Source organism: Alternaria conjuncta, assembly GCF_024043145.1.
Source record: "Alternaria conjuncta strain BMP 0040 chromosome Unknown scaffold_2, whole genome shotgun sequence".
NCBI lineage: Eukaryota > Fungi > Ascomycota > Dothideomycetes > Pleosporales > Pleosporaceae > Alternaria > Alternaria conjuncta.
The window spans coordinates 233,133-252,121 of NW_026250091.1; the positions used below are offsets into that span (position 1 = coordinate 233,133).

Genomic DNA, 18,989 nt, shown 5'->3' on the forward strand with positions numbered 1-18,989 from the left:
ACGGGTAGACGCGTTCTGAGACATCCCTCACGCGCCGTAAAGGACGCCGAAGCCGTGGGAGTCGCTCTCTGGCTCACGAGGGGCATTCCCATCACCTCCGACGACCAACAACCCACGTCTCGGAAGACGGAACAAGATTCATCATGTCCAAACTCACATTGGGTTTGATAGCTGCTGGTGGTGCAGCTGCAGGAGCTGCAGCGACTGCAGCGCTTTACTCTGCAAAGAAGGATGGCCCTCCGTCTGCACCATCCGTCACCACGACTACGACGACAACCATAGCTGGGCCCGGCCGGCCAGCGCCTGTACCCTCGGTCCCTGCCACGCCGTCGCCCGCTGTGGCTGTGGCTGCCCGGAGAGCAGTCGTAGACCCCAACGGTCTCTTCCAATATGGGTTCCCGGGCCCAGTCAACGATCTCCGCCCTGCCGCCTCCCTCACATCAAGTTACGACCGACGAACACGAAACCCCGCATGGGTCGCCGAGCACATTACGCCCGAGTCGCTAGCCAACAGCAACGCGGACAGGAAACACAGCGTGTTTGTAGAAGACGTGACGATCCCCGAGATGTTCCGTGCAAAGCTGAAGGACTACTTCCGCTCTGGCTACGATAGGGGGCATCAAGTCCCTGCTGCAGATGCCAAGTGGAGCCAGGAAGCCATGGACGATACTTTTGCGTTGAGCAACATGTGTCCGCAAGTGGGCGACGGCTTCAACCGCGACTACTGGGCGCATTTCGAGGACTTCTGCCGGAGGCTCACACACTCGTACCCCTCGGTCCGCATCGTAACCGGCCCTCTGTATCTCCCCAAGCGCGAGGCCGACGGCAAATGGCGAGTGTCATATGAAGTCATCGGCTCACCACCCAACGTGGCTGTGCCTACACATTTCTACAAGGTCATCTTCGCCGAAGACGGGAAGCTGGGGGGCAAGGTGGCGCTGGGTGCTTTTGTGCTGCCGAATGCCGTCATTCCCAGCCACAAACCGTTGACGGATTTTGAAGTACCGGTCGAGGCGGTGGAGAGGGCTAGTGGACTGGAATTTGCGACTAAGCTCACGCCAGAGAGGAAGAAGAGGTTGTGCCAGGAGGTCAATTGCAGTGTCATTGTAAAGGAGTATGCGCAGAGGCAGAAGACGTTTGCGAAGAAATAGGCTTCCAAGCCATGACGAGATGTTATTCATGGTACAGTGTATAGTACATTGTGGTCCTCCGCGGTGTTGTAATGTCGTGATGGCGCAGTCCAACCAAGCCTTTACAGGTTCTGCACGGCACCGCCCTGGGCACTCTCGCGCTGTATTCTGCCGACGTACTGCTTGCTCACAGTATTCCATGCGCTCATGTACTTTTCCATGCATGCGCTCATGCAGCTTTCTTCGCCTTTGGAGAGGGCAGCACCGGGCTTGGGGATGCAGCGCTCGAAGCAGTGCTCGTTGAGTTTCTGGGAAGGCGTCAGTACGACGTGCACCGCCATGCAGAGACAGTATATGCCCCGGACCGACGGACCTCGACAAGCATGCGCGCATTCTGCATAGCCGCTTCCTGCTGGACCTGGCGCATGACGGCCGTCTTTGGGTCGCTCGGGTAAGAGGACATGCCGCCCAGGGAGTCCATGGTCTCGGGTGGGTGTGCGTCTGGGGGTGAAGGGGCGTGGGTCGTGGGGCGTGGTGCTGCGAAAAGGTGCGTCGTGCGTGCTTGTCGACGTCAAGAGCGCCTCTCTCGCTAGCGTAGTCGCTGCAACCCGAGACGGTGGACCCCTGCAATGCACGCCGAGGTGATAGAGTGGCCTTTCCATGTCGACGATTCACTCTGCCAACTCCAGCACGCCACGCCCCGTCCCAGTCGCCCGACCCGTGCCTCTCTAATTGTTTCCCCCAACCACTACAACGCAGTCTTGGTGCCACTCTTTCTTCCGCGCCAGTACTCTCTTGGTGCGCGACCATGTGGGCAGCAAGACCATGGACGAGCCTGTGCTTGCTTGCAGGCAGCTGGACGGGTGCTTGGGCGCGGTCCGGGGGATTGAGCGAGGACCCTGATATCAAGGCCATCTCGCTGCGAACACACAGTCTCGAGCCCGTAAGTCGCATGTCCTCTGCGCCCATGCAAACATGCCCTGACGCCGCACACAGCCGTACCTCGACTCGGACATGCAGAGCCGCTGGTGGGATTTTGGCGGAGACACGATTATTCGGACTGATAAGTACATTCGACTGGCTTCAGACAAGCCCTCGCGCGACGGCTGGCTGTTTTCGCGCGTGCCTCTGACCGCGACCAACTGGGAGGTAGGCTGCACTCTGTCCCACCACATGTCCCAGACGCTCACGCCCGTAGATTACGTTCGAGTTCAAGATCCACGGTCAGGGCAACCTCTACGGCGATGGCTTCGCCATGTGGCTCACCAAGCAGCGCGCGCAGCCAGGAAACGTCTTCGGCCACACCGACAAGTTTGAGGGCCTCGGCCTCTTCTTCGACACATACAAGAACAACCGCCCCGGCACCGTGTTCCCCTACATCATGGCCATGAACGGAGATGGAAACACGCCCTACGACAAGGACAACGACGGCAAGGCCAACGAGGTCGCTGGATGCTCTGTACGTGCTGCCTGGCCCATATGGCCCTCTCGATACTAACGCCAACTAGGCCCGTGGCATTCGCAATGCCCAGATCGCCACCAAAGCTCGTCTCACGTATTTCCAAGAACAATTCCTCCGCCTCGAGCTCCAGTACAAGTCAGAGGGCGAATGGACCCAATGCTTCGAGATCCCTAACTTCAAGGTTCCGCCCGTCGCCTACTTGGGTTTCTCCGCCGAAACCGGCGAACTGTCCGACAACCACGACATCGTTTCAGTCAAGTCGCAAAATCTCTACAAAAAGACCCCTGGGTCGGCTTCCTCGTCAGGAAGCTCAGGGGGCAAGACTGCCTCGTCTATGACGCGCGAAAAGAGCAGCAGCGGTGGAAGCTGGACTTGGTTCCTCGTCAAGTTTGTGCTATTTGGCCTAGCCCTGACCGGTGCCTACGTCGGCTTTACCGTTTACAGGACCAAGCAAAGAGACCGTTTTTAGGGGAACAGCTCCTACCTGAAGTTCAAGGGCAACAAAAAGCTTGCTTGGTTGGGCCCACCAATGCTCCAGTTTGATGGGTGTGTCGAAGTCGGCGATGAGAATGACTGGATGGCACTGTACAGGGTTGGATGATGGAGTTGAGCTGTGCAAAAAATGGCCTGGAGAGGCCACGCGCATTGTTTTCTATCTCACCTAGCGCTCTTACTTCTCTTTCCTAGCATGTATCAATCGTAACACCTTAGCGTGACATGCCCAAGGTGGAAGCCATGTCTCCGCATATAATAACACGCCTCTGTACAGAATTTCACAAAGGCTGCCGATGAAAGCAAGCGGAGTGGGTTGAGGGTTGCTCTAGCATCCGTTTTAGGTGACCTGGCTACATGGAGTGATGGAAGCGGCCACGATGTCGAATGCTTTATTCATATTCAAGCAACACATAAGACAGTGCTCCATGATTGCATGCTTGTGTTGGGATAGACATACGTGCATTATACATACATACCGATGTGCACGTCGTGCCAATCGTCTTTAGCAAGACAGCGAATGTACAATTGACAAGCTTCACCTTCGACAGATGACAATATATATAGACACAACCCGGATGTACAGACTGCTTTTGTGGAGACGCCAAGACATAATTTTCTAATCTAGTAGTTTGGCTTCTTGATCGACGCCAGTGGAAGGACAAGATGCTTATGTCATTAGCGCGCTGCTAGCATGGCCCGTGATTGCGCGCTCAAGTTTCCAGGCTGCGCGTCGGCAGCTTTCTCTCACTACCCACAACCCGAGCAGCGAGTAAGTAGCCCCAACCGCTATTATCGAGCTTAGAATGCGCCGGCTGTAAGCGCACGCGAAACAACAGCTAACGCCCATCAGATCCCAGTGAACGACAAACCTTCGTCACAAGGCGATGCTGGGGACTAATCACCCCGGCGTCTCACTGCATGACAATCAAGAACGGAAAGCGGAGGGAGTGCGCCATCATACTAGATGTAGCCACATCGCTCAACTCATCATTGCACAACGCTGATGGAGGCGATTTCGCAAAGCCACTGGGTTCACCATCACCAGACTCCAGCCCCAGCCTTTCCCACTGCGCACTGAGGAAGAATAAAAAAGGTTGAAGCGCCGTGCTACCTCGCCTAACAAGCTTGGAGGACGAAGTTCGCTCTTGACGACATGAAAAGTAGTTTTCAATCCGAGCGCCTTTGCCCTTGTGGCATCGCTGGTCGTGGGGATGCGTGGTCTTTGTCGTTGGGTCTGTGGGTCTAGGTGGTGGTGCTTGTGTTAGAGGGTTGTTTTCTTTTCAAAGTCCTGTTTTACAGACGGGCGGAAGGGGTCCAGTGATGATGTCCCTGTGGGGGCATTAAAGCCAAAGTCGAGTTGAGGAGCCCGATCATTGCCTGCTGAGAGGTCGAAAGACTAATCGATGGGGAATGGACGAGGTTCCTTCTGAGGACAGCAGGAGAGCTAATCTGAGGACCATCAATATATAACGTACTGCTTATAACAAAGGCCATCTCTTCACTTGCCCCGGTTGACTTGTTCAAAGATATGCTAGCATCTACAAGCTATTTCAGCCCAAGCTCGAATCCAGGCTTGGTATATCGTACGTTCTACACTTCAAAGGTCGAGGCCCCGGCTTGTGACAGTCGTCGACGCGTAAACTACTCGTAGACGTAGCAGAACGGTCCGGCAACCGTGCTAACCAAATCCTTGATCTTATATGCCTTGCCGTCTACATTCAACACCTCCAGGTCTACAGTATCCTCCAAACTCTGCGCCCTCCCACCGCCCATCATTGACGTGCCACCTGCGATAACCTGCTGCCTGTTTGGATAGTCTTGGCTCTGCCAAATAGACCATACACGGTCGATCATGGCGTGATGAAGGTAGAAATATGGGTCTGCGGCATCGCGTTGATCAGTTGGGAAGCCGCAAATGAAGAAAAAGAATGGTACTCACCACCAGGCGAAGTATAGAAATCACTCCCCGGGTCACCAGCAACCGTGAAATGTCCCGCCCCGTGGACACCCGTCGCTCCTTGCATAACATCTTGAAATGTTGCGATAGTCCTGCTGCTTGTGATCAAAGCAGCAGTCTTATCTGTCGTCGCGTACAGTTGCGTAAGGTAGTTGCTGATATCGCGCTTGATGCACCGAGGATTGTACCCAAAGCCATCTGATCGTGGATTACGTGGAGCCTGCGGACTGTCCATTGCTGCCAGCGGTCTGGGAGAAGTCAGCAGATGCACATATAGGATACCGGCAGGGGCAGTATGGCACTACAAGTATGGAAGGTGGTACATACCCCAGGTTAACCATCATACCCTTGAACGGCCCACTGGCAATACATCCTCCCCCGTTGCCAGCCGGCTTCAACCCATTGCTATTATGTTGCACCTTTTCGCCCTGGCCACTCATACTCGTGTCGCTGCCATCGAAAATCGGGCTAGTCTCTGGGCTGGCTGCCCATCGTCCCCAGTCCCAGTATGGCTGGGTACCATTGTAGCCACATTCGACTCTCAACGCGTTCTCATACGCAAACGTGTAGTATCGATGCCAGGATAGGAAGTTCCCTGTGCCATGGATTGAGAGCGTGTATTTCATATGAATTGCTACAAAGTCGTCGAACCGTGATTTGGCGCCGGGGTACACGGTAGAGAGCTTGGAGGGCGCTTTGGTTATGCACTGGACGGCGGCAATGTAGGCGCGCTTTTCCGAGGCGCTGATACTGCCCCTGATTGTACATGTTAGCTGGCGGTGTATGGAAAAGTCCTAGGGTGCCTTTGGACATACCATTCTCGGCGTACGCGGAGTTTGTCTTTGGTACACGTTGTTGAGTTGGCAATGGCGGCGTCGATGGCTGCTCGGCCCTTGGTCTGCAGATCACCAACTGCGTCTGCTGCACAGAGTATTTGTAGTACGGACAGTGAGATGAAGAGGACATACAGCGCCCCAAGATGGAATGCTGCCATCTTTGACTTGGAGGCAGCGCTCACTGACTTGACTGCTATATGATAGAGGCAGGACCCAACTTATATATGAGATCTCTGGGCATAAGCGCCGATGTACAGGCAAAATTACCTAGGTAGTTGCTCGGATCTTTCCAGCCGTGATCTATATGACAGTCATGTCGGAAAGAGTCTTGTTAGATGGGGGCTTTGATTGATGTATCAAGAGTTTCCACATGCGAATATGTTATATGTTGAGGGATGAAGCGTGTGATGTGTTCGGCAGATGCAGGTCGAACACACAAGATTTTGATCGAAGGCCTAGAACAAATGTAGACTACGGGCTCAGATACATTGTATAGCTAGACATGGCCCGAGGATAGATCTACCAACTTTGAGTAGAGTGTCTTGCGTAAGAGTCCCTTGCGTCTAACTACCGGTCTTCAAAGCAAGCTGGAGCGACAATAGCGCAGAAGACAGGCAATAGCTGTAATTCTATCACATTTGAAGTGACGTGTCAGGGAGTGACCAGCTCTGTTCAGTGAGTAGTACTCACAGTCTCCACTTGCTAGTTGTGCCGTAGATGCTACAAGCATATCTGTCGCCAAGGCGGTAACCTTCGTCTACGCTGTCTAGACGAGACGGCCAGTACATGCCAAGAGTGAGGCTAATATGAATGACTGCGAGGCGTAGTAGTAATCTTGAAGATCTTGCGCGTCCTAGGACGACGTCCAGGGTCCATAGATGTGTGCCGTGCTCGCCAAGGCATGGTAGATTTAGGCAACACTTTCTAGTTTGCACGCAGCTGTTGTACGCCGTTTGTAGGAATGGTTCTATCTGTTTCCGACGTCCAAGAAAGCTTCACGAAAATGCCAAAGAGACACTCGAAAGCTCAGCGGAGATGGGCGTAAACCGACGTCGCAGTAGATGCTCGCACGACATGACCCATGCATGGATCTGCGAATCTATGCGAGAAAGACGCTAGATGCCGGCGGTTCGTTGAAATGAAGGCATGGTTATTTAGCCGGTAACAAATCCACCCATCCATCCCTCTTGTCGGAGCTTTCCGACCGAGAGGGTAGAACACTATAAGATGCAGTGAGTACTATGTCAGTCCCCAGATCGACGAGGTTTGACCTTGGGCGTCCCGAGGTCGTCTCAATCCCGGCCATCGGAATTGCCATCGGAATCGGAGGTACATTGCTCAGTGGCCTCTGGAGTGAGTGGGATCCATACCTCCTGTAAAACATCCTTGTCTAGAGTACTCCCTGTCGCATAAATGACCACCAGAAACCTTTCACAACCAGTGGCGAGTTTAATTTCTAGGTTGTAACGTGTGCAGTCACGTACGTCCAGATTGCTGGTCGGGAGACGTCGTGTAGACTTCAAGCGCCAAGGCCCAAGGTATCTGTTGATACGTAGCTTTCTTCGCCAGTCAAGCATCGATCAAGAAGTCCTAATTATTCGAAAATTATCAAGTCTCCCACGTGGCTACCGGAGACGTATGTCGGCAGTAGGTCCCACACCTCGGTGTTTAAGATCCGAAGGCAACTGACGAGTATCACCATGCACCATCGCATGAGCCAAGCCATCTTTCGATATCGTTGCTCTTCCGGTCATTTTCATTCTGTCTTCTACTCGTATCCTCATCTGTACACCCCATGACCACGGAGCTCCCGGGATACTCGTTCATCGGTGTCTCTGACGCAGCTTTGTTGTACCACTGTGAAAACCCCATCTATCTACTAGCCTCCAAAATATTCCTCTCCAGACCACTCACCGCCTCCCTCACACTAGGCGCAAAGTGTCTTCTCAGAATCTCTCCCTCCCAAACGGTCCCTGCGAAAGGATTACTACCCTCAATCTCAGGTTTCAGTGCATCAAACACTCCATCGCCCCGTCTCTCCTCTGTATTCCATAGAGGCGCTACTTTTTTGCCATGCGTCTTGGTGACACGATTTATTAGCCCAAGCATAGCGGTACAAGACTTCTCGGGGAGATGCATGGATATGGACATCAGTTGTTTGGCGAAAGCTGCAACGCGGAGGGGCGGAACGGCGCGAATTGAGGTGGCGGGTAGGAGGACGGAGGAGAGGGAGCGGATAAGTAGGACGATGGTGGTTTGTACGTTGATTTTTGCGGTGTCGGCATGTGATGTCGCAGCGTTGGGGTCGGGAAGATGGAGAGACTTGGAGCTGAGTTCGATGTCTGGGTTCAATGCGACAGGATGTAGTGTGCGGTAGAGATGGGTGATGAAATAGCTGAGGTCGAGTTTCAAGACTGACGCTGTTTTCGCTCCGTCTTGGCCTTCGAGTAGTGCAAAGGCTGTAATGACGCAAAGGAGAGACTCGCGCGTAAGGTTGCGCTCGGGTGCTTCGTTATCGTCATCTTCATCCGATGCGTCTTCGTCGTCTTCAACTGCGGCAGCGGCCGTAAGCTCGGCGGTGGCGATGATGTCTCGAAGAGCTTCCAGGATATCTCCAAAGAAATCTTGGTTGATCAGGTGTGCGTATCGTGCCAGACCTTCCAACACCGCACCCATGAGTTTGGGCGAGCGGGCCTTTAGGATTCGGAAGTATGCCACAAACACCATCTTGAGCGTCTCAGCCTGCATCCTGTCACGCTCCTCGTGACTGACAGCTGCATCCGCCTCCTTGAACTCCTTCTCGATCGCTTTCCTCTCCTTGAGCTCCTTTCGTAACCTCTTTGTCCTGAACTCGCGCTTCTGCTTCATCTTCTTGCCATTGACCATTGGGTCTTCCGCCTTGTCGACGGAATGATATGAGGCCTTCTGCGCAAACTCTGACAGTAGCCGCAGGTGCAGAAACGTGTTCAGCACGCTTTCGTCGAAGTGGTAGTTCCGGCTCTTCATCATCTTTGTCAACATGGTGACGGCTTCCAGCGCAGCGTTGCCATCCTCATCGTTCTCAAACAGGGTTTCCATGGCCTCCCTGCATCGTACAAAGTCGGCATCCACCCTCCTCGTGCTAAGTTTGCCAACGAGAATCTTCAACAGCTCTCCACGGAAGTTGAAATGCGGCACCGAGTTGAGCAGGTTGCATGCGCAGCTGACAGCGACTGTTGCCAGACCAGCCATGTGCTCTTTGTCCGATCCACTCGACTTTGCTAGCCTCGCGAGGTGCTTTACATATGCCTCGTAGCTGGATACCAGCTTCTGCTCGAACTGCCGCAACTTCTTGACTTCCTTTGAGATCTTCTCTTGCATCTTCTCTTCCGACAACGGCCGAATCCTGTATCCGGGGATAATGTCCTTGAAGATGGAGACTTGTGTCGCCAACGCCAGCTTCTTGACGGTAGTGTTGTCCGAGTCGGCGAGGGCTTGCAGTGCCTTGAGCGCCCCAACGTGCTCCTCGGGGTCCTCGTTGACCAGACCTGCTATGCGCGCAAGCTCTTCCTTGGCGTCGAGTATCTGTTGTCGCGCTGGTATCTTGGGCTTCTCCTCGTCCACGTCTTGTAGATGCGACGCCTCGAGCGCCCCGTCGTCGCTGCCAGAGGCGAGAAAGCTGTCGGATTCTTCCTCTTTGATATCCTGCGCATTGGGCGGCGCCGCTACCCATCCCTCGGTTGTCCTGACGGGCAGCTTCTTGTTCTCCCTCTGCTTCTTCAGTCTGCGCGGTCGCGTTTCGTAGTCTTGTTCGAGATGCCATTTCGCGGCGTTCTTCACGAAGCTTGCCTGGTGGTCTTCGGCCGCGCCGCTGGCATGCTCGCCGTGTTCGGGCGGAGACAGCCGCCTTCTCTTCGCAGCCGGGACGCGAGACATGGCGCAGGTGCTCGTGGGCCGATGTGGGCGACGGTCAGGCTTGGTTGGGGATTGCACACCCGACTGTCTGAAATTTTGGCGGAGGCTGCGGAGGAGCCTAGCCCGGCTAGCATGCGCCCCACAAATTTTTGGCAGCAGAGGTCGACTTTGCGAACATGCGCCCAGCCCCAACCTCAACTCAGCACTTGTCTACATACGCCCACGATGAGGCCGCTCACAGAACCAGAGACCAAGACGCTCTTTGAGAAGCTCGCGACGTATTGCGGAAAGGGCATATCGAACCTCATCGCCGACCCTACAGGCGGGTCGGATCGCAATGTCTTCCGCGTCCAGGTATTCACTCTTCCAACCGCCCCCACCCGTCGCCAGCTAGCTCAACTTGCTAACAATCAACGCATAGGGCTCACGAGTCTACTACGTCCGCGAGTCCCTCGCCAATCTTGCCACATCCGTCGCGCGCGACAACCTCCTCTCTCTCGGCATCTGCCTGGGCAAATTCACCAAGACGGGCAAATTCCGCCTGCACATCACCGCGCTGAGTGTAATCGCCCCGCACGCACGATACAAGGTCTGGGTCAAGCAAAACGGCGAGATGCCCTTCCTGTACGGCGGCAATGTGCTCAAGGCGCATGTCGGACGGTGGAGTGAGGATTGCCCGGAACATCAAGGTGTTGTTGTGCTGAGCATGAACGATACGCCATTGGTAAGTCGGCCGCCAGCTGCAAAGCGATGAACCGGATCTTGGGCTAACATGTAACATCAGGGCTTTGGTGTGAGTGCACGATCGACGGCTGAGGCGAGGAAACTGGATCCTACGGGTATTGTCACCTTCAGACAAGCGGATATCGGAGAATACCTGAGAGAGGAAGACACTTTGTTCACAACTTGAGCGGCCGGGAGCCTGTGCGACCATGGACACTCTGCAAGAGAAGCTTACTGCTTCGCCACAACCGGGGCCAGAAACCAAGGCTCGCGTGCACGGCATATCCGTTTGCTACCCACTCGCATTCACTATGACAATACGCTGAGTAGTCCATCTGATGGTATCTAAGCATGAATGACCAGAGCATCATGCACCACTTGCATTGTCATGCTGATTTGGACTTGCTCTTGCTTGTCCCAATGATTCTAATCTACATAAGTTTTGTGAAGCCGGTCGCTCGGCAAGGGTATCAATGTCTGATTCTCGTCTCCCAGCCAAGTAGAAGCTGTACTTGGAAAGTCGTAGTCTGCTGCTACACACTTCACTGCCGAAACTCCGCGCTCAACCCAGTTTCTCAAGAAGCTTCCTCCTCCTGCGCTCGACTAGCTCGTTGTTGACCTCGTCAAGGGTTGGGATGCGCCATCGTATGCCGTCGCCCACGTCACCGGGTAATTCCATCCACTCCTTCTGTGTTTTGCTCGGCTTTGCGTCCAGTTCATCGCCGAGCAACATGAAATTGTCCCAGGCCTCCTGCTCTTTGGCCGTTTCATATGCTAGCAGCGTGCCGTCCTCTTCGTCTAGGTTGTAGCCGTAGTAGCCCGCATCCACCTTCTGCCTCAGTTCACTCCTCTTTTCGCGCCCCTTGTCCATGTCGTCTTCCGGTCTGCTCTGCCTCTCGAACAACTCCTTGACACCCGGCAGGTCCTTTGCTCGTCCAAAGTATCTGTATCCCTTTCCTCCTCCTGGCACCTCCCGCCCTTCTTCGTCAAGCACTCGCCCGCCTCTCATGTAGTTCGGTCCCCCCAAGCCTCTTATCTGACTTTCCCACATGTGCTTCTCTCTCATGAGTTTGTTGATCTCATCGTTGAGGTCGCGGATCTGGTAGTCTGAAAGGGCCTCGTCCTGGATCTTTGTGACTTTGCGCGAAATCTCCTTTAACACCTGACCGCGCCATTTCTCGCAAACCGGAATCGAGTTGACAGAGGTGATGAGCTTGGGGCGGCGGGTACGCGATATGTCGATGATACCAGCTTCCGCGGCCTGCGCAGCGCGGAAGCGGAAAAGCATCGAGTGCGCTTTTTCGGAATTACGCGCCATGCTTGCGGTCCGGACTCGGGTTCGAGCTCCACGTTGCTGTAAGGTCGCAGGGGCGAGAGGGCCTCCTTCGATGGCAGTAGCTTTCTGTCGGAGCTAGACGGCGTGCCGTGGCGCGCTTTGGTGTCTTGTCGGGGCGAGATTTTATTAGGCGTAATATACGATGTTCCAAGAGAAACAGATGCTGCCCCGCAGTTGCAGAAGTGAAGATTTGACAGAAACAAGATGCGCGATTGGTGTTCGTGTTGTCGTGGTCGACGAAAGACTCAACGTGACAGGCGCGTTGGCTGGAGCAAAAGTTTAGTGTCCCGGCCTACTGTCTTGGCGTTATTGCGTACCCACTTGGAATTCGGGACCGCCACAATCCCGTCTTGATTTGTTTTGGTGCTGCAAGACTATTGCTCCATTCATAGCACACTGACGACCCCTCTTGCAGCCTGTTTTGACATTGTGTCTAGTTTTGCTCTTGGCAAGAAGCAATCATCTGCACTATAAGGACGAAATGCAATGTGCAATCAATCTCGATCTTGTTTTATTTTTTATCAATCTGACCAGAGACAGTCGACGCTACACTTCTAAGCCCAGGTACAGACATTACATAACGCCCCTATGCTAAATATACAAGTAAAACAATACTGAATGTTGCAGGTCGAGGGAGAAAAATGAATCGGCCGCATATGTTTGAGATGCGCTTCTAGTAGAACGGAGACAAGACGGAGACTAGTCTAGGTGGGAAGCGTCAGGTCATCTCAGTGTACAGCTCCAACCCCAGTCGAGCGAACTGCGCAGAGTAAACAGGAAATACTTCACCGTTGAACGCCATGCACAAATCTCCTTGAATCGGCATTCGAATTTGAGTTTCTGCTTCGTCCGGATCCAAACCGAGGTGTAACGTCCAAAGGCCGAAAGATGAATTGATAGATACATAGGAAAATGGGAATGGCCCCCATACGAAACGACTAGTGCTAAAGGAAAAGAGACCGTCAGTTAGACCAGATGACTAGAGAAGCGTCGTGCGGGACAAACGCGGATGACAAAATAGGAAAGGTTCAGGTATAAGGTGAGATTATGCACCAGCTCCATAGTTCGCTGCCTCCATCTCAGCCTGATGGCGCAGCTGCTCGTTGCGCATCTCAGTTCGCGACTCCGTACGTGACTCCGTACGTGACTCAGTCCGGGACTCTGTGCGAGACTCAGTTCGGGATTGCGCGCGCGAACTTATGGAGCCGAAGAGCGAAGGCCTGGAAGCTGAAGAGTTGACGTGCCGACCTTTGATTGAATGTTGATGAAGATGTGCAACATCGTGCTTGCCTTGTGGACTCGTTAGCTTTCCTACACTGATGCAAACAATCAAGGGGTCTTACCATCGCAGCATGCTCGGACATTGGGCATGAAGTCCTGATCACGTTCAACATGGTCATGGATATCACGACTGAGATCCATGTTGGACGCGCTGGGTTCCTCGTACGTGGCCGACTCTGTAGCGCTGGTCCTGCTGTTTCGCCGACTGGTGAAGGATCCGCGTAAAGCAGTGACGCTGGGTCGGAGCATGCTGTTGATTCGGCTGGAAACAGATCCATGCGCCAGCGGCTCGGTCGAGGTTGCACGATGTGGTGTAACATGCGACTGTCGAATCGTGGGCACTTGGCCATAATCCCGGGATGATGTGCGCCGGGTAACGTATGAGGACATCGAGCCTCTTGAACGGCCTGTTTGCCGAGAAGAGCTGCGATACCCGCCATTGAACTCGTCTTGAATCTCATCTGCGGTAGCTGCCTTCTGGTCTTGATCAGACTTCGTTGGCGACTTTTGCTGATCGTTCTCGTCGACCCGTTGGCACAGATAATTCAGAGCGTTATACCACGTCTCGTGCCTCTGACCTGTTGTAGCCGTGAACTTCATCGATCGACCAGGTGTGACGACAAGCAAGCTTTTCTGGTGAAGCCCAGGAGGTAGAGGGTTAGGGTCGTCGACTTCTTGAACAGATTCGATGGCTACGCTCTTAGCCTTCAATGTCGTCTTATCGGCACTCTGAGGGTCTCGGTCGCTCCAGTACAGTGTCCTAGTGTAAGGATGAATCCAGAAGAAACGCCGGTGACGGTTCTCAGACATGCCTTCGCGCCCAGTCTTGCGAGTGTACTTCCACAGATATTCGCCAATCATCGTCTGAGTGATGGCCTGGATCATGCGCGGATCTGTCGCACCGGGTGGCAATCCATTGGCAGCAAAAGACGGCCCCCCTGGAATATTGAAGCGTTGGTCTATTTCCGAAGTAAACGAAGATAGTGATGACCTCCGGCTAAGAGGTGAAGACGCTCCGCTACGCTGTGACTGTCGACGCACACGCGGTGTGGTCCCGCCTGTTCTGGGAGTGAGAGTGTTGTTACCAGTCTTGATGGTAGGCGTATGCGGTCGCTTCTTGTAGGCGGATGCAGGCATTGTAGGCGGGCCCATTGTGCCTGGGGAGATTGGTTTGAGAGAAGCCGCGGCGATGACTTCCTTATGATCCGAAGGCAGAGGAGGAGGCGTTGCAGCGCGAGAGCGCATGCTCCCCGAACTGCCTGGGCGTTTGGGTGTTCGACTTGTCTCATTGACATGCTTTTTGCTAGGCGACTCCGGCGGCGACAGCGACTTTTCAAGCCCGGACGTGGTTATCAAACTACTCCATCGCTGACTTCGAGCAAGCAGCAGCTTGTCGATCTGCTGAGCAGACACCATTGTCTGTGTAGCTCCATCGGCCATTGGCGTTTGGGGAGTCTTACTGGCGGCATTGACACTGACAGGTGGAAAGGCTGTGCTAGCATCCCTGCTATCAACCGGTGGGGTGTTAGCGTCCGTGGTATTCTTATTCCAAGATAGTAGAGTATCGAAGTAGCTGAGCTTGGGCGTGGATACTTGCTTATTCGCCGATGCTTCTGTCTGAGAAGAAGCACTAGTGGTTACGGAAGGCGCGGCGGCCCGATGAGCGGTACCAGGTCGCGGAGGAGCCAATGGTTCAGTATCCTGCGCAGCAACAGGGGACAATGTCATAGCAGGGACAGAAACACGATTTGCTGTGGATGGCCGACTTGTCGGTGTTGGCAAAAATGCCGGGAGCGTTGGCGACTCAGGCTGAGTGTCTTGAACAGTCCGCACATCGGAACTGTGATGTAGAGACACCGAAGGAACAGGTAGTGGGATCGGCACGGTCTGCAGTACGCAGACGGCTGACAATTGCAGTGGTATCTGTTCTGGCTTTACGGGTGTGGTGGCCTGAGACGAAACCCCAGAGAAATTAGCGAGAATTGGCCGCTCGGGTCCAATTGGCTCAGTAGTCAGCGAGGACAGTACGGAGATGGTCGACGGTGCTACCCTCAAAGGTTCAATGGGATTGGATGCCTGGATCGACAACGAAGATAGTTGTGACGGATCTGCTCTAGCCACTGCCACCGGGTCCGTAGAGCGAGCGGAGAAACTGGACAACACGAGTTGCGGCTGTCGTAGCGCAATAGGTTTCGTGACTTGTGCAGAAAGTGGAGAGAATTGTTGTCTACTGGTTCCCGGCGCGCGGGGTACTGTCGACTTAGTCGATGTCGTAGAAGATGCAGAGAGGACCACACGAGGCAAATCCTTGGGCTCAGTCGAGCGAGACACCAAAGGTGACATCTGTAACAACGTCGGCTTGTAGGGTGTGACTCTAGGCTCAGTCTCGTGGGCAGACAAACTTGACATTTGGAGTGGTGCACGCTTTTCTCTGTGACCGATATCTTGGGCAGGAGATGCCGGAAGCATATCGTCAGGGCTTCGATTTGACTCCGTTGTCGAGACATATTCGGCTAGTTGTGCGGGCTCGGTCGATTGTGCATAGATAGCAGACGTAAAAAGACCTGCTGGAGCCACTAGGGTTGGGGCAGTCGCCTTCCGCGGCTCCGTAGTTTGATGCGAAATGGAGGAGATGTCCAAAGAAGGTGTAATGTCCTTCACCAGCACTGGTACAATAGGATCAGTGCCATGAGACGATACTGTCGACACCCCAAGAGCAGGAGGAGCAATAAGGCGAGGCTCGGTGCTATGAACAGCCACTGACGACATATTCAGAGGAGCAGTGGGTACGGTATGTGGCGCCGTGTTTTGTGCATGAAGCGGAGATAATGCGAACAACGGAGCTGAAGGGATTGTTGGCTCGGTCCCCTGACTTGAAAGAGAGGACACAGCCAGCTGAGGTATCTCTGGGGGTTGGGGACTAGTAGCATGACCGGAGACGGAAGAGAAGCCAAGGGCTGGCCGAAGTGCAAGCTTGGGTTCACTGTCTTGTGAGGTGACCATGGAGACGTCGAGATTTTGACGAGGCAAAGCTCGCGGGCTTGTGCCTTGCGAATGCAGGGCAGAGACTTGTAATGTAGGCAAGCGAGCAGCATACGGTTCTGTGTTCTGACTCGATATAGAGGATATGGAAATAGGCTCGCGGACATCCTGTTCGGTCATCGTGCCCGAATCAACCATAGTTGGCCTGGGAGCATCGGGTTGAAGAAGCGACCTTCCGAGAACAGCCTTTCTTAGTGGATCTGGCGTGGCATGGCTTGAGTATACGACACTGGATCGACTTGGTGATCCCTCGATGGAACTAGCATCATCGTCATCGCCACTCAGGTCGTTGAGTTCTGCCAATAGACTCTTGCCTTGGGCGGGAGTGTTCTCGTTGCTGCTGCTGACGTAGCCCGCGGGCGAGTCTCTTGACGCTGGGGGCGTACCTGCAAAGAAATCTAACCCTCTCGGCGTCGATCTCCGCGAACTGCTGTCTCTAGCTCTTAACGTAAAGCGCGAAGTCTTGTGGTGAAGAGGAGTCCTGAAATCGGAATCGTATTCATCGCCAGAGGCAGAAGCAGTGCTGCGGTAGGAATTGATGCGACCAGCTTGTGAGATTGAGGGTCGACTACGCCGGGCAGCAGAGTTGGAAGGGCCGGCCTCGGTCTCAGTCAGCTGGTCGCTGCTGTCTCCGTCGAGGGTCTCGGCTCCGGTTTGGAATGCGTCGGACTCAGTTGCCATACCGTCGCGTTCGTTGGCAGTCTCGAAAGCAGCATCTGAGGTTTCGTTGGCAGTGTCGAGGTTTTCGTATGCGCTCGTTCCCGCGACGGAGCTGAGTGCATTTGGAAAGGAGCCGGGTACAGAGTTGGATGGGTGCGGTGGCCGACTTGGGGTGTCGGGCACGGCCTCTTGCTCTTCCCACTCGTCGTCTTCTACAATCTCGTGCGACACGTTGCGCAAGGCCCCAAGACGATCTGGTCGAGCGGGTTTCTTGAAAGCATCCTTGTCGCTCTTCCTTCGCTTGCTTGCGCTACCAGGTCCAACTTGAGCGCGGGTAGCGTCTACTTCATCACGAGCGTCTTGGAGCATGCGCTTCAGTTCGATCTTTTCGGTCTTTTCGCGATGGATATTGTTCTTGAGTTGCTGAATCATGCGGTGGGCGTGTTGAAGCGAATGTTTGAGTGTTTCCGATTCGAGCATACCGTGGCGCGGAGTGGCCTTGCTTGGAGACGGTTCAGGCGAGTGTTCAGGCGTTCGAGATTGCTGCCTGACACCACGGTCGTCATCAGACGATCTGTCAGATCGGCCACGATGCTCTGATCTTGCGCGGTAAGCGACAGCTTGAGCCAGCTCTTGATTCTTTGTCATGAGCTCTTCGACCTTGCGCTGCATTGCACCTTTTTCCGTCTCCGTCATGGCCGCGACTCGCCGCAGACTAGAGAGCTCCGTCTCGTGCTGCTTGGTCTTGTTGATGTGATCGTCGTTGAGCTTGGTATACATCTGCTTCAAATCTTCCAACTCCTTCTCCAAAGTGGACCTCTCGGTACGTGCGAGATCCAAGGCATGATTGAGGCTTCGCTCCTTGTCTGCGGCCGACTTGAACTGTGTTTCCGACTCGCGAACCTGTGTCTCAAGATTCCAGTTGACGTCCTTGAGTCGCGATTCGCTTTCGTCCAATGTTCTCAGACGTTGCGACAAGCCTTCGACCTCGATTTCGAGCTGCGATCGGTCCAGATCAGCCGCCTTGAGGGCGTCATCCTTCTCGAGGAGGACGGCCTGGAGGTCCTTGAGCTGGGAAAGCAAAGAGGTGGAGATTTCGGTGGCCAGGGCGATGTCATTGATGCGGCTGGGCTGCTGGTTCCTCTGCTTCCGCGACGGAACGCTCACTTTGGTGGGTGACTGGATGGCGTCGCTGGAGTAGATGGAGCCACCGGCAGTGGGATCCGTCTCGCCACTGGGTACGCGAGACTTGGGGAGGAAGGCGCGAGCCGTCTCCCTTCCAACCTCGTTGAACTCCTTTTCTAGCTCGGCCAGCCTCTGGCGCAGCTCTGGCCCGATGTCGTTGTCTGGCTGCTGCTGCTCGACCTCGTGCAGCTTGTCCTCTAGCTCCTTTCTCTGCTGAACAAGCGCGCTCCCCAGATGCGACGTCTCCTGCAGTCTGCGCGTCGTCTCTGCCAAGTGTGCCTGTAGAGCGCGTTTGGCCTGTAGGGGTGATCCGTTCAAGTACAGCGAGAATTGCGAGTTGTCGAAGGCCGAGTATCGCTGCCGGTGGGCGTCGTGCGGTGCGGCGAGGAAGGGGTCGGCGCCATTGTGGTGCTCCACCGAGAGCGCGCCCGGTGGAGGATTTGCTGTAGCCATGAAGAGTCGCTGGATGCGTCTGCTATTGGGTCATCTCCTGGCGTGGCTCCCCCGCTTCCACGTAGACGTGCCCGGGACGGCGGGCGGAGACGGGATGCGTTGGGCGAACGGTGCAGGGCAGGAGTGGGCGGCGAGCGCGTATCGCGGCGGCAGGCGGCGGCGGGGGTGTTTTCCGGGTAGTATTAGAGACAAGAGCGATGGTACGTCTCACTCTGTCGGGCTGTGGGTGTAATGCACAAAGGGTTTGGGGGGCAAGGACGCGCGGGAAAGCGACTGGGGACACGGCAGCGGCTGCTGGCACTCGGTCGCGTTTCCGTCACACTAGAGAAAAGAAGCAAAGGCGCATCCCCAGGCAGGGGCGCGGAATGGCGAAGAAAGAAAAACAAGGGAATGCCGAACGGGCTGGAGGGGCTACAGAGGCGACAGAGGAGGGATCATGGTAGAGCGCATGATGTTGTGCACAAGAGCGAAATGAGGCGACCGTGCGCTTTTGCCGCTTTCACGCTTTCGCCATGGAGCCAGCGCTGATACCCAT

At 54.7% G+C, this 18,989-nt stretch overlaps 8 protein-coding genes across 8 annotated transcripts; 3 read left to right on the forward strand and 5 right to left on the reverse strand.

Moving 5' to 3' along the window:
- Nucleotides 1-143: 143 nt before the first annotated feature.
- NUC1 (nuclease) lies at nucleotides 144-1,151 on the forward strand (the record flags this gene model as incomplete). Its single annotated transcript, XM_051465456.1, has 1 exon — nucleotides 144-1,151. The coding sequence occupies one exon, from the start codon at nucleotides 144-146 to the stop codon at nucleotides 1,149-1,151; it is 1,008 nt and encodes a 335-aa protein (XP_051330013.1).
- A 101-nt stretch (nucleotides 1,152-1,252) lies between these two features.
- Nucleotides 1,253-1,611, reverse strand: TIM13 (protein translocase subunit; the record flags this gene model as incomplete). Its single annotated transcript, XM_051465457.1, has 2 exons — nucleotides 1,253-1,438; nucleotides 1,504-1,611. 2 exons carry the CDS (start codon nucleotides 1,609-1,611, stop codon nucleotides 1,253-1,255), a joined length of 294 nt encoding a protein of 97 aa, XP_051330014.1.
- A 327-nt stretch (nucleotides 1,612-1,938) lies between these two features.
- J4E85_001170 (uncharacterized protein) lies at nucleotides 1,939-3,061 on the forward strand (the record flags this gene model as incomplete). Its single annotated transcript, XM_051465458.1, has 4 exons — nucleotides 1,939-2,073; nucleotides 2,127-2,279; nucleotides 2,329-2,589; nucleotides 2,639-3,061. 4 exons carry the CDS (start codon nucleotides 1,939-1,941, stop codon nucleotides 3,059-3,061), a joined length of 972 nt encoding a protein of 323 aa, XP_051330015.1.
- A 1,667-nt stretch (nucleotides 3,062-4,728) lies between these two features.
- J4E85_001171 (uncharacterized protein) lies at nucleotides 4,729-6,038 on the reverse strand (the record flags this gene model as incomplete). Its single annotated transcript, XM_051465459.1, has 4 exons — nucleotides 4,729-4,967; nucleotides 5,027-5,292; nucleotides 5,372-5,800; nucleotides 5,860-6,038. The coding sequence occupies 4 exons, from the start codon at nucleotides 6,036-6,038 to the stop codon at nucleotides 4,729-4,731; spliced, it is 1,113 nt and encodes a 370-aa protein (XP_051330016.1).
- Nucleotides 6,039-7,752: 1,714 nt separating this feature from the next.
- Nucleotides 7,753-9,795, reverse strand: J4E85_001172 (uncharacterized protein; the record flags this gene model as incomplete). Its single annotated transcript, XM_051465460.1, has 1 exon — nucleotides 7,753-9,795. One exon carries the CDS (start codon nucleotides 9,793-9,795, stop codon nucleotides 7,753-7,755), a length of 2,043 nt encoding a protein of 680 aa, XP_051330017.1.
- Nucleotides 9,796-9,999: 204 nt separating this feature from the next.
- On the forward strand, nucleotides 10,000-10,684 carry NIP7 (ribosome biosynthesis protein nip7; the record flags this gene model as incomplete). The annotated part of the gene is made up of 3 exons (XM_051465461.1): nucleotides 10,000-10,128; nucleotides 10,196-10,498; nucleotides 10,559-10,684. The coding sequence occupies 3 exons, from the start codon at nucleotides 10,000-10,002 to the stop codon at nucleotides 10,682-10,684; spliced, it is 558 nt and encodes a 185-aa protein (XP_051330018.1).
- Nucleotides 10,685-11,059: 375 nt separating this feature from the next.
- ISY1 (NineTeen Complex (NTC) component) lies at nucleotides 11,060-11,815 on the reverse strand (the record flags this gene model as incomplete). Its single annotated transcript, XM_051465462.1, has 1 exon — nucleotides 11,060-11,815. One exon carries the CDS (start codon nucleotides 11,813-11,815, stop codon nucleotides 11,060-11,062), a length of 756 nt encoding a protein of 251 aa, XP_051330019.1.
- Nucleotides 11,816-13,162: 1,347 nt separating this feature from the next.
- J4E85_001175 (uncharacterized protein) lies at nucleotides 13,163-18,454 on the reverse strand (the record flags this gene model as incomplete). The annotated part of the gene is made up of 1 exon (XM_051465463.1): nucleotides 13,163-18,454. One exon carries the CDS (start codon nucleotides 18,452-18,454, stop codon nucleotides 13,163-13,165), a length of 5,292 nt encoding a protein of 1,763 aa, XP_051330020.1.
- Nucleotides 18,455-18,989: the final 535 nt, after the last annotated feature.